General features: G+C 35.5%; 1 protein-coding gene across 1 annotated transcript in view; it reads left to right on the top strand.

Moving 5' to 3' along the window:
- ADGB (androglobin) overlaps positions 1-14905 on the top strand; it is a 156310-nt gene that overhangs the window by 103823 nt on the left and 37582 nt on the right. The window contains 6 exon segments of the mRNA XM_032407707.1: positions 1581-1716; positions 2342-2479; positions 4708-4801; positions 9858-9992; positions 10508-10661; positions 14138-14325. Coding sequence (XP_032263598.1) covers positions 1581-1716; positions 2342-2479; positions 4708-4801; positions 9858-9992; positions 10508-10661; positions 14138-14325 — 845 coding nt within the window.

Below are 14905 nucleotides of genomic sequence, written 5' to 3'. Positions count from 1 at the left end.
CACCATTGTCAGTTGATGGGGCAGTTATAAATATAGATTATGAAATTACGTCCCCAATATGGGGAGGCACCCCTCTGGAGTAGTCAGAAAATGTGGACTAAGCAGGAAGTACAATAGTCATATGTCTTTGAAGAGCACTGTATTTCACCAATTCTAAGATGCACATTTCTTTTCACACTTTAACATGAGAAGGAAATTAGAGTGTGTCTTATAATTGGTGGTTCCTTATAATCATTACTGGCCAGGTAGCCTTCAGAATTCTCTACACACACAGGGGCATGTTCATAAGGGTTCATACTGTTACTGCTTCAAAAGAAATATGTGTATTTTTTTGACAAAAGCCTAATCCTTGTGGGAAGAGAATTAAATGACATTAGAGAGCCTCTCAAAGAAACATGAAAGCAGAGGGATTTTCCCTACACCAGACTGACAACCCCCCTCCCCTGAACCCCTCCCCCCACCGAGGCACAGGGAAAGAAAGAGAAGGAGAGGAGAAACCTGGCTAAAAATCACCTCAAATGGTGTCCCAGGCACCTTACATAATCCACCAAGTACCTTACTCCCTGTGGACAAATAAATAGCTAAAAGTAAGCCAGCAGCAGGGTGCTGGGGCTTGGTGGTTATTCTCAGTGGCATGAGTAGATAAATGGAATCCCTCAGAATTTCAAGATAAAAACTATGAAAAAACTTGGAAGAAGGAATATGTGTTCTGGTTATGGTCTAAAAACCTTCCATGGGTCCTCTTTGGTAGGATCAGGAATGAGCCAGCCCAATACTTACTGAATGGGGGTCCGTGGTTTGAGTGAAACCCCAGGGACAAAAGTAGAATGCACTCTAGGCAATGGTGCATCTTCAAAGCTTGACAACATAAAGGACAAAATTATATAGGAAAACACAGATGTTAAGTATTTTCAAAAAGTGATTTGCAAGAGTAAGAGTTTGAATATAAATATTTTCAGAATACTTAACCAACTTATGTGGCTTATTTTATTTTTTTCATGTATGTTTCAGTGTGATGTATGACAAAAAAGCTCTGTCTAAATAAATCTACAAGAGTTTTTTCAGTAGGAAGTAAATACTCATAGATGAAAATAAGAAAGTGATAAAAAGTCTAAGCAACATATTTTCTTTTTTGGTAATACATGAAACGATAGTGTGTCTTATAGTGGATGGTGTTTTAGAACCAATGAAATATAGTATTTAACTTGCTTAAACACAAAGACCACATTTTTCATCTTATGCTATATCTCTTCAATCAGTTATATTCCGATTGAGTGTACATTATAAACGTTATAGTGATTAAATTTTATTAAATTAGAAATGGTAAGGTGATAAATAATTTTGCTCTCTTCCTGGATGAATGAGACTTCAAGATCTTCTGTTATATTGTGCATCTGAAAAATATGTATTTTTATTTTTAGAGTATTTAAAGTTTTGTACTTTAATTTGAATACACTTCAAATGCATTCTGTGCTCTCTAAATGTAACATTACCTGGCAATGTTATTTTCTTGGTTTAAAAAACGTTAATGTTATTTTCTTGGTTTAAAAAAATGGACTAACATATTTTATCTTTTTCAGGTTTTTCATATTTCTTTATGGCGTTTAATGAAAAAAATTCAACTAACAAAACTTCCTCCCAACTTTAAATTTGCATTTCGTGCTATGGTTTTGGATTTGGAGTTACTCGATTTCTCCTTAGAAGAGGTTTCTTTAGGTACTGAATAATTTAGATATTTGTTTGGCAAAGGACTTTCTAGCCTTATAGAAGAGAAATAATTTGAGAACAGCACAAAGATTTTGTGGAGTAGGTAGACTAGGTCTATACCAAACAGGTGGAGAATTCAAGCTGTGCTCTGGGAAACCTATGGTCTCCAACGATCTGCCTTGTGTCCCCAACTTCACATATTTCCATGGAAGCCCAGAATTCCCCTGTTTTATTTGTTTCTTCCCTGAAAGACTATGAAAGTCGCTAACATTTACGATATGATTAGAGGAATTCTGGGAAGATCTTCAGATCCAAGGAACCCTCCTTTCCCGCTCTCCCAATGCTCTACTCACGCAATTTTAACATTTTCTTTCAGTTTTGAGAGAAACCCCTTACTATTTTCACAGAAGAATTCATAGTAGCTCACTCAGTATGTAGTGTTTCCTTTCTCCAGAATGTTTACGTTCTAAAAAAAGGGCCACCTGCAGAGCACAATATTAAATACAAAGACAAATCTATCATTGTGGCACTTTATATGTCAGGGGACTTTAGCAGTTAAAGGTATTGAAAACTGGGGAAAGGATTAAATACTTTAACTCAACTTTCAGTCCAAAATTTGTTTTTCTCTTTCCAGCGGAATGGGTCGACATTAAATACTGCCTACCAGTAAGTGATAAAGAATATTCTCCTGAGGAAGTAGGAGCAGCAATTAAAATTCAAGCCATGTGGAGAGGGACTTATGTCAGATTGCTTATGAGAGCTAGAACACCAGGTACCCTTTTCTAGTCATTTATAAAATAAACTTGTGTATGTAAGAATGAATATTTGTGTGCTAATGAAAAACATTTTGGAGTTATCTTACTTTATTATTGGGCTAATTCTTTGTAATTCTATAAATATTGAAATTCCTTGAGGTCAGAATGCATGTCAGGACACTCACTCTCTAGCTCCCAGAACTTAGCACAGTGCCTGGCACAGAGTAAGCATGCAACAAATACGTGCTGGAAGAAAGCATGAGGGACTCAGTGAATGATCAGCTATGTCTCCCCAGTCTGTTGTGAGTCTTACAGTACAGAAAACTAGTCTTTTCCTCTATGCATCTCCAATGTCTAGCAGAATGCTACAGCAGTCAGCTTCAGCTAAGCTGTGGATATTTTTACATTTCTAGATCATTTTTCAAAGAAATAAATGAATGAATGAGTAAATGAATGAATGAGTTGAGTGAAAGAAGCTTTCATGTGTCCGTGTGGCATACATTTACAGAGCACAGAATGCATTTGAAGTGTATTCTAGCTATTAAATCAACTTATCAGTGTATTCTATTAAATCAAAATATTTATGTATGTATAATAAACTATTTTTGTGAAAAAGGTTATTTTATTTTAGCTTTTTATCAGCTTAAAATAAAACACCACAGTGGCAAAAATTATATTTAATCATTTTCATTCTGCAGTTTTTGTTTATAAGAAAAGGCTTATCTCCAATAGAATTTTTTTTTAAGATTTTATTTATTTATTTGAGAGGGGGGAGAGAGAGAGAGAAAGAGAGAGAGAGAGAGCTTGCGAGTGCACAAGTGAGGGGAAGGGCAAAGGGAGAGGGAGAAGCAGACTCTCTCTGAGCAGGGAGCCCAACTCTGGGCTCGATCTGATTCGGGACCCTGGGATCATGACCTGAGCCGAAGGTAGACGCTTAATTGACTGAGCCACCCAGGCGCCCTCCAATAGAATTCTTTGAATGTACTGAAACATTTTGTTGTAAAGTGTCTCTATTTAAAGTATTTATTTATTTAATTTATTTTTTTTTTAAAGATTTTATTTATTCATTTGACAAGAGAGAGACACAGCGAGAGAGGGAACACAAGCAGGGGGAGTGGGAGAGGGAGAAGCAGACTTCCTGCAGAGCAGGGAGCCTGATGCGGGACTCGATCCGAGGACCCCGGGATCATGACCTGAGCCGAAGGCAGACGCTTAATGACTGAGCCACCCAGGCGCCCCTCTATTTGAAGTATTTAATGAGAATAATCAAAATGTTCATCTGAGCAGGGAAAACTACAGATACACAAATGTAAAGTAAATAAACTGCATTGTATAGTTGTGTGAGAGAAAAATATTACTGTTGCTTGATTTTGATATTATTCTATTAGAAAAAGTAAAGATAGGTTTATCAAATTAAATATATAGTAAAATATACTTTTTGTTGTCCACATATGTTGTAAAAATTATATTCAAACAATGATTTTCTTTCTCTTTTTAGACACAAAAACTTGAAGAACTTAATAATGTTTTAATAATATTTGCATTTCTTTCACTCAATGAATATTTATTGAATAACTTGTGTGCACAGCACTGTTCTAAATTCTGATTTTATTGAAGTCAGTTAAACTGACAGAGTTACTGCTTTGATGAATCTTGTGTTCTAGTGGTGGTAGACATACAATAGACAAGTAGATATATTAAGATATCAATTTCAGATTCTAGTAAGTACTATGAAGAAATTAAAATAGGATAATTAGGGAAAAAGTCAGTTTCTGACTTGTTAAATTTGAGCCACTTACTATGGATTTGCATTTTTCTGACCAAATCATCTAGTCCTAAACCAATGTGGATTATGGGACTGAGTTTTAGTGGGATCCCATTAGCTGTTGTTTTTTAGAAAAATTGAATGAATTATTTTTTGTCATAAGAGCTTGCATAAAGAACTTTTAGTGTGATAAAAGATCTCCTGATGTAAACTCTTTGATGAGAATGTTCAATTAGATCAAAGAACACTTTATGATGTCACTGAAGATGAAGGAAAACAGCACAAAGCGATGAGCAGAGCTGTTGACTAGAAGTTTATAGCTTTATATTTTAACATAATTTTGCTGCTAATAAAGCCTATGGCTTTGGATACCACCTTGTGAATTTCAGCTTCTTTATCTGTAAAAGGAGGGCTTTGAACAAGATGATCTTTCAGGCATCTTGCAGTTTTTATATTGCTGTTTTTAATTATTATTTTTAGACACAAAGGAAAATAACAGTGTTGCAGATATTCTTCAAAAAGTTTGGAGTATATTGGAACTGAATATAGAACAGTATGCAGTTTCTCTCTTAAGGTAAGGCAGCATAATGAAATTTCTTATTGCAGTATCTTGGTATCCTTCAAGTTCCTGTTCAAGTGCTACCATGTTTGAGTTTTCCTAATCACTGCAGTGAGAAACACCACTTCTTCTGAACTTCCACAATATTTTATCTGAAGCATTTCTATGGTACTTACTACTTTTGGTTTGTCTTAGTTATACTTAACTAATATTCTAAGCAGAAAACCTCTGAGAAGCAGAGCAAAGTTTCTTGAAGTCTTATGGTGTTGAGGTGACCAAGGTCAGAGTTTGGGACCTACCAGGGGAGGGGACTGCAACAAACAATTAAAATTGTCGGTTAAAGTCCCTGGACAGTAACACTCTAGGAACAGGGGTAAACCAGAAGTAGACTGAGCCTCAGCAAAACTACTGTAGCCACAAACCATATCTGAGCTACAGGATAATCTGAACAAAACTGAGAAATTATAAATTATAGTTATATATATACACACACACATACAGACATACTTAAAAGAGGCAAACCCTCTTGGTGATGTCGGAGTTAGCAGACAAAATCTCAAAACTTAACTGTAATGGAAATGCCAAAGAAAATAAAGAATAAGGAGAAAATAGATCAAAAGTTTAGATTAATAAAGCTGAGTCAAATGGAAATTACATAAATGACGATTTTTTTTTTAGATAATGTTTTTTATTTAACACCACACTATTTATTAAGGTCATTAATTTATCCTAACTGTTTAGTTAGATAAATTTTGCTAATTAATTACACATACTCATGAAACTACTGCAAAAACATGATACAGAATATTTCCATCACCCACAAAGTTTTGTTTCTGCTCTTTTATATAACTCATCCCTTCCCAACAAGAAACCTATACTCTGAGTTTCATCACCATAGATTAGATTTGATTGTTCTTCAATTTCATATAACTGAAATCACACAGCATGTGCTCTTTTGTGTCTGGCTTATTTCACTCAGAAATATTCCTGAGATTTTTAACAACTGAAATTAAAAACTTATTTGTAGATTTAACAGCAGATTAATCAGAACAGATGAAGAGATTGGTGAGCTTGGAGATAGGTCAATAGAAAAGTATCCAAACTGAAGCATAGAAGAAAGCGAATGGGAAGTAAGAAAGCAACATAAGGGACATGTGGAATATGCTCAGAAAGTCCAATATTGTCATTATAGCCCCAGACTGTAAAAAGATAATAACTGAGAACTTTCCAAAACTGGTAAAACACATCAACTCATGTTTTCAGGAGACTGCATGCAAACTCCATGCAGAAAGGCTACAAAGTAAAGTATTCCTAGACTAATTGCAGTGAAACTACTGAAAAACAAAGGCCAAAAGAAAAACCTTCAAATCAGCCAGAAAAATAATGCATATTATCTTCAAAGGGCAATCAACAAATAGCTACATATAAGAATAAATTCATGACCTTAAGCAATGAGAAATGTAGAAGTTAGGTATAAGGTTTTAAAGAGTTCTAAGGTTATAGTATTATTGCAGAAATGGTAAAAGTAATAATTTAGATGAAACTCTAACAGGGGAGGGATGCATGGTATCCTTTCTAGCAATATACTAATGAACAGCTAGTGAATTTAGGAAGAGATAAGATTAATCTCACAAATCTTCTAGAGAACAGAAAAAGAGGAAACACTAACCAATTCATAACCTTGATTTAAAAAATTCAACAAGGACAGTAAGAAAATGAAATTGCAAACCAGTCACCTTCTTCAAATTGCAAACTAATCACCCTTTTGAATAGATGCAAAAAATGTGTAATAAAGTATTAGTAAATCAGAATCCATCGTCTCTCATGGTTCATCTCCCCCTCCAATTTCCCCCCCTTCATTCTTCCCCTCCTGCTACCTTCTTCTTCTTCTTCTTCTTCTTTTTTTTTTAACATACAATGTATTATTTGTTTCAGAGGTACAGATCTGTGATTCAACTGAGGGTTCTAGGGGGAGGGGGGTGGGAGGATGGGTTAGTCTGGTAATGGGTATTAAAGAGGGCACGTTCTGCATGGAGCACTGGGTGTTATACGCAAATAATCATGGAACACTACATCAAAAACTAATGATGTAATGTATGGTGATTAACATAACATAATAAAAAATTTTTTTTCAAATGAAAAAAAAATTAGTAAATCAAAATTGGAATTAAATAAAAAGGATAATGCCTTATAATCAAGTAGGCCTCTCATTCCCAGGTATACAATGGTGGTTTAACGTTAGAAGATTTGTCATTTTAATTCAGTACATTAACAGGGAAAAGGAACAAATCATTTGGTCCTCCAGATAGAATCAGAAAAAACATTTGATAGAATTTAACACAAATTCAAAATTATTTAATTATTTATTTTTTGTTTTTAGAAAACTTGCACTTTTAGAGAAGAAAACTTTTAGAGAAGTCTTTCATTAATATGTTATTGGTATCTGGTATTTTCAAAACTTACTACAAACATGATTAGTGGTGAAATTTTGAAAGAATTTTCCTGGGTTTAGAAATGAGACAAAAATGTCTGCCTGATGACTTCCATTCACAATAATCCTGGAATAATTCTGAGAAGGACAAAATGGCAATAAAGCAAAGTAAAAGTCATTAGGATTTGAAGGGAAAAAATAAAACCACCACTGTTTACAGACGATATGATTGTATATGTAGAAAATATTTTTTTTAATTAATTTATTTGATAGAGAAAGAGACAGCAAGAGAGGGAACACAAGCAGGGGGAGTGGGAGAGGGAGAAGCAGGCTTCTCGCCCAGCAGGGAGCCTGATGCGGGGCTCGATTCCAGGACCCTGGGATCATGACCCGAGCCGAAGGCAGACACTTAATGACTGAGCCACCCAGGAGCCCCGGTAGAAAATATTTTAAAATCTGCAGAAAAATTATTAGAGTTACAGAATTAAAGAAAAGTTGCTGGAGACAAAGTCAATATAAAATAACAATTGGATTTCTACTTATAAGCAACAAATAGAAAATTATATATGAAAACATATAAAAACGTAAAATAACCTAAAAATAATGAAAAAAATTCACGATGAAACAAATATAAAAATTTTAAACATAGAGAAAATCCAAATCTATACAGTACTTGCCTAACCCTGAGGATAAGTGTCCCGTTCACCTCACCCTAGTCCTGGCCGTGGACACTGCCATTACTTGATCATCCAGCTTGACTGACTTGCATACATCTTTCAGCATCAGACCTAATGCTAACCCCTGCTATACTAATTATCAGGTGTGTGGCCTGGGGTAAGTCTCTTATCCTCTCTAAAGTTGAAATTAAAATTTTATTAATAATATTTAATATTTTTATTAATAATATTTAATATAGGGAAATCATTTTAATATAGGGAAAACAGTATCTATCTCATAGTACTATTTTTTTGTAAGGCTGTAAAGATAAATAAAAAGAACATTTCCTGTGTTCTTAACACCAAACTACAGATTGAGTCATTACAGGGCATTAGCTATTGTAAATATTACTTTATTATTACTACTAAATGGGAAACTGAGGTCCTGGAATCCAGCCTTACATTCTCAGATCTTAAGGGGTAGAACTTTCCCAGGTGAACTTTGGGCAAGGCTCAGTTTACCGATGTAACTTTCTTTCTGTATTAGGATGCAAAATTAAAAGAAAATCTTTCAAGTCTGTCAGGAATATTTCTCTGGGTCATTCAAGATATTCCATATACATCAGGGTTTTGATGGCACTATATGCATTAGAATTTCCTGAGGCTATGAAAAAGTGTGGAATGTATGATGCGAACGATGACTGGAATACCTCTAAATCCCTGCCTTATCTTAGAATGGCAGCTGGTCCCATTACAGTCAGTTCCCTAGGTAGCCTGTTCAGCTGCTGCATTGGCTCGGCCAACACCCACATGTGGATTCGACCAGCCCCCATGTGATTGGCAGTGGTGCTTTGCATTGACAGACCACCACATTAGAGCTCCCAGTTAGGGTGATCAGGTTATTTATCATTTGAACTGGGATACTTTTACAAAAGGGACAGAGGGAGCACTATTAATAATTATGACAGGATTATGAGTATAAACCAGGACTACCCCAGGCAAACCAGGGTATTTGGTCAATCTTTGTTCTCATAACTTACCTACAAGGCTTAAAACTCTCCCAAGTATAAATCTGTCAATTTCCTCCCATCAAAGGCCAGTGATCAAATGGAGGATGTGAATCCTAACCCCCATAACAATCTCCATGGCTTTGCTTCTTACTGACGGTACAGTCAAGCCATCTGCCTTCTGGAAGGCAAGAAAACCTCTAGATCTGTCTAGACCTCTAATACAGAACCATTTTCTATTGGCCATTATGGCTTCCATCCCAGCTAAATCCATGGATGTTATACAAAAGACCCTAGATTGCTGGTGCTACTGAAGCTAGATCCAGTTCCTGGCCATGGAAGGGAAAGAACCTAGAACATCTCTCACGTGGCTTCCATCATGTTCTGAAATAGGCAACAGCCTTCCAGGGGGCAAACATGGAGAAACCTCAACCCAGCTGCACATACCACTCTTTTATGTGCCAAAAATCACATAGAAGGAAAACTGACGTTCTCCCCTTGACCATGGCCTTAGATTTTTTTTTGGTTTAATCCCTTCGTACAAATCCATTCCTTACTTTAAACTCCATTCTAGTATCAATTCCCATGTCAGTTCCAGACCTTGAGTGGCCCCCACCCAGTTTCATTGCTACTTTGCCTGTTCCTGTTTTCCTACCGTTATAGTTTGAGCTTTGTTCCTGATTTCCCACCTACAAACTGTAATTACTTTCTTGATCATGAATTAAGTTCTCCTTTGATTAAGACCTTCAGATAACTTTAGAGACCTTTGAGAGACATCTTTCATGGTTGACCTACAATGGGCTCCCCTACCTGGGTGCCATGCACTCTGAACCCCACAGCTTTTGATCAAGGCCTCAATCCAGCCAACAGCAGACTGTGATATTTTATGTTATTTTGTCTACTTCCTTTTTTGTAAGTAAAATTTATTTTAAAAGTTGCCTTTGCCATTGGAACTTACATTATTTTTACATTTCTAGACTAATGTTTAAAAGCAAGTGCAAGTCTATTGAATCTTACCCATGCTATCAAGATGAAGAAACTAAGATTGTTTTTGCTGACTATACTGTGACTTATGCAGACCAGCCACCAAATAGTTGGTTTATAGCATTCAGGTGAGGCTCTCAGAAATCGGCATATGATATCATCTTTAAATGGCATGCGATAGTCTTATGTGTAGAGCTTTATTTATGGTAGTAGTGAAAGTATGAACTTATAGGCTGTTTTCACAACTTAGCACTTCTTCCCCATCTGCTATGCATAAATGAGATATTACAGGATTTTTATCCATGTTTCTTTAAAAGAAATGTGAAGAATGTGAAGGTAATTATTAGTATTTTTAGGAGTATGATAAACATAATAGAAATTGATGTGCTATCAGTATAGAAAGAAATTATTTAATTTTCAAGCAATATCGTATTAGGTAAAAGTCACAAATTACTTATAAAATGGGATTTCTTAAAGGGCTTGTATTTACATGACAAAATGGTATATTAATAATCTAAAAAACCAGTATGTATACCTTGTAGTTATTGGAAATTTTAAACTTTTTTATTTCTTGCCTTAAACCTAATTTCAAACTTTCTTTATGATTCATGGCAAGGGGAAGTTCATTCTTTTGTAATTACAGAGAAACATTTTTGGTTCCTCAAGATATGATTTTGGTTCCCAAAGTATATACTACACTCCCGGTCTGCATGCTCCACATTGTTAATAATGACACAATGGAACAAGTGCCAAAAGTGTTCCAAAAAGTGGTGCCTTATCTTTATACCAAGAATAAGGTAGGTGCAAAATTTATTCTTCCCATATGATAGACTGGCAGTGAGAAGGCAGTGCCTTAGTAAGATTCCAGGAGCAGGTTAGAGCAGATGTGCTTTTCAACCTACTTAACAGAGGAATGGGGTCCTGGTCGTTTTCTGTAGAAGTCCCATTTATTTGACAGCCCAAGGTATTTAATGTGAGTGCTAGAACATTTACCTCTCAGCTCTCTTTTTTCTTCTCTCTGAAGAAAATATGACAAAAGGAAAGCATTGGAAAGTCCTATAAAATCATAAAATCATATAAACCCTTAAAATGGAAATGGAGGTAAAGGGCTCATTTAGTCCTATTCTTTGGATCAAATTAGCTGGTTGTCTCAGTTTCCCACTGGGTTTTTATTCCATCCCTAAATATTTCAGAAGATTGTGATTACGTGGCCATTCATCACCCACCACCCCCAGTCTTTTCCAGGGCTACACAGATTCTTTAAAAAGCACTTGGCACATTACTCCTGCTGCACGATGGACCCTGATTTCTGATGATCCCACTCAAATCATGTTGCCTTTCTATTTGAATCTCATCTTTGTGTTTTTGGTTATTTCCTCTTAGAGGGAAGCATAACAAAAGGCAGTATACACCTACATTGTAAACTGGGAGATTTGTTTTTACTCTGACCTTTCATTCTTTACCTATATGGTTTTGAATCTTTTCATTTTTCTCTTTGAGCTATGGTTGTAGTTGACTTTCAAAGTTCATTTCAGCCCATGATTCTGTGCATTATTTTGCACACATTAAGACATACCTATCTAATGAATACTGGTTTATAGGAATGAAAGATAAATTTTTAAAAGTATTAAGTCCATAAAAAACCTAAAAGCTCTTTTGAGTTGTTTAAGAGATTTTTTTTTAAATGAGATTTAAATTTTTTTTAAGGCTTGGAAGGGTTTTGGGGTGCCTGGGTGGCTCAATCAGTTAAGCCTCTGCTTTCGGCTCAGGTCACAATCCCAGGGTCGTGGGATCGAGCCCCATGGTGGGCTCCCTGTTCAGTGGGGAGCCTGCTTCTCCCTCTCCCTCCACCTGCCGCTTCCCCTGCTTGTGCGCTCTCTCTATCTCTCTCTCAAATAAATAAATAAAATGTTCTAAAAAAAAAGACTTGGAAGGGTTTTAAGACTTCATTGCAACTCTTAGTAGCAATAAATAAGAGCAGTTTTAGCTTCACAGCAAAACTGAGAGGGAAGTACAGAGATTTCCCATATACACCCTGCTCCCACACGTGCACAGCCTCCCCATTATCGACAAGCCCCACCAGAGTGGCACATTTATTACATTGATCATCCTACTCTGACACGTCATAATCCCCCAAATTCCATGGTTTATATTATGGTTCACTGTTGGTGTTGTACATTGTATGGGTTTGGATGAATGTAAGATGACATGTGTCCATTATCATGGTGTCATAAAGAGTGTTTTCACAGCCCTAAAAATCCTCTGTGATCCACCTATGTATTCCTCCTCCCCGACCCCTGACCTTTTTTCTGTCTCCATAGTTTTGCCTTTTCCAGAATGTGGTAAAGTTGGAATCGTATAGTGTGTAATCTTTTCAGTTTTGTTTCTTTCACTTAAAAACAGGCATTTAAGATTTTTCCATGTTTTTTATGGCTTAATAGCTCATTTCTTTTTAATAATAATATTCCACTGTCTGCTTGTTTCAAAGTTTATCTACCTATTCACCTACCAAAGGACATCTTGTTTGCTTCCAAGTTATGGCAATTATGAACAAAGCACCTACAAATGTCTGTGCGCAGGTTTTTGTGTGGACATAAGTTTTCGGCGTAAATACCAAGGAGCACTATTGTTGGAGTGTATAATAAGAATATGTGTAGTTTTGTAAGAAACTGCCAAACTGTCCTTCAAAATGTCTGTACCATTTTTCATTCCCACTAGCAATGCATGAGAGTTCCTGTTGCTCTGTATCTTCATCAGCATTTAGTATTTCCAGTGTTATGGATCTGGGCTATTCTAATAGGAGTGTAGTGGTATCTCATGGTTGTTTGAGTTTTTCTGATAATATACAATGTGGAACATCTTTTTGTATGCCTATTTGCCATCTGTGTATCTTCTCTGGTGAGAAGTCTTTTAAAATTTTTTAACTAGGTTGTTTGTTTTCTTATTGTTGAGTTTTAGGGGTTTTTGCATATTTTGGATAACAGTCCTTTATTATATGTGTCTTTTGCAAATATTTAAGTATTATGTTACTGTTACTCATGAGCCTTAAAGTCATTTAGAATAGTCAGGTTCTCTCTTAAAACCCTAACACTGGTTTAGCTTTAGACTTTAACTTACCAATATCTATCCCACCATTTTATAACTTTTTTTCCCCTCTCAAACCTGTTCTCTGAGCCTAGACAAACACAAAATCAGAGTCATGTAATTTTATTTTGTTTCTTAATGCATTAGTATTACAAGCTCAAAAAATAATGAGAACAGCAATAAATCTGTGCATAATACTTTACAAATAAAAATACTTTAGCATATATGATTTATCTTCCTTTATTTCCTTGCCCCAAACATAATGTTAAAAGGTCCTTATTGGTGTTGCAATTCTCATCTTATTATGGGTATTGTAATTCTGGGTAATATTCCTAGATGTTTATTGAATTTATTCTGTCTTTTATATATAATATATAATATATATATATATATATACTGTCTTATATATTTCTACTTTTTGTTTCTGGAAATCTAAACACATTAGAGAGCTTCCTTTGCATCAGAATCAACTGGAATACAAATCTATATTTTTCTTCCTTATTAGAAGTGTCTGGAATTATAAACTCAGAATTCCTTTGAACTTTTGTATCTCATTATGATATCATGCTCTTGCTTCACTGACATTTTTGCCAGATAGATATCCAATTACATAGAGCCAAGCTATTACCCACTATAATATTATCCCAGGTTTCTTAGCTGTTTCTTTTCCCCAACCTAAAGAGCTCATCTCCATACTCATATCTGGGTTCCCTGGAACCAGATCTGCTGTTAACTTGATAGCTTTATCTGACAATTGTCATTCCAAGGGAACTACATTTCCATAAATGCTTCTCCTTTTCTCATCTTGTATTTAAAAACAGGGACATCAGGTAGGAAGTTATTGGGCTACTCCAGGGTGATGCAATGATAAAAATCTGCATTAGCAAGCATTAGAAGAATTGGGAGAAAACATAGCAATCATCTATCAGAGTTACGTGATTTGTGTTATAGCTTGAGAACTACACAAACAAAACTGTTAGAGTTACTCGTTTTCTCTGAAAACATGTAAGATGCACTTGATAAGAGGAATTTCAAAATGTAATGATAGTGATTTTCTTTTATCAAGAGATCTTGGGATCTTTATGTATATCAAGATAATAAAGCATTTTACTACAGTGAAGCCATATGTTGTACCTTTGAGAGACCAGTAACAGTATGCCTTACTTCTGTCTAATTCTCTTTCCTCTAGAAAGGCTACACTTTCGTGGCTGAAGCATTTACTGGTGACACATATGTATCGTCCTCACGATGGAAACTGCGCCTCATTGGTTCCTACAATCCACTCCCATGCCTGTCTCGAGAGTCTCCATGCAATACCTTCACCATAAAGGAAATCAGAGATTACTACATACCCAATGATAAGAAAATTTTATTCAGGTATAAGTATATGACAGAAGGGAAATGCCCCAAATTGGCATTTTTTGGCACCAGATGGGTGCTGACACGTTGTCCTTCAGCGACCGTGGCTACAGAGGTTGGGCCTCTAGATACGCACAGGGCTCTGGGATTGACCACAGTTAACTATTCATATATGAATATATTATTGAGGAAGTAAAGGTCACCTGTAATCAAACAACCTAGAAACAACCACTGTTAGTATCCTGTTGTATTTTCTTTTAGTGTTTTTTTTTCCTAGTCACGGCTTAACATTATTAAAATCATAATGTAATTAAAGTTTTGTAAGCTGACCTTTTTACTTAACATTATAGTGTGCACATTTCCCAGTGCCATGAAGACATTTTGTGAATTCTTTTTCATGATTACATAGTAATCATTTGTAGGAAAATACAACAATTTACTCTGGTTATTTTTTGTTACAAATTTTCCATTTCTACTTTTTCTTTTTTCTTTTTTTATTGTTATGTTAATCCCCATACATTACATCATTAGTTTTAGATATAGTGTTCCATGATTCATTGTTTGTGCATAACACCCAGTGCTCCATGCAGAACGTGCC

This window comes from Phoca vitulina, unplaced genomic scaffold (genome assembly GCF_004348235.1).
Source record: "Phoca vitulina isolate PV1807 unplaced genomic scaffold, GSC_HSeal_1.0 scaffold9, whole genome shotgun sequence".
NCBI lineage: Eukaryota > Metazoa > Chordata > Mammalia > Carnivora > Phocidae > Phoca > Phoca vitulina.
The sequence above is the reverse complement of the archived record's forward strand: the minus strand, read 5'-3'. Positions and strand labels throughout refer to the sequence as shown.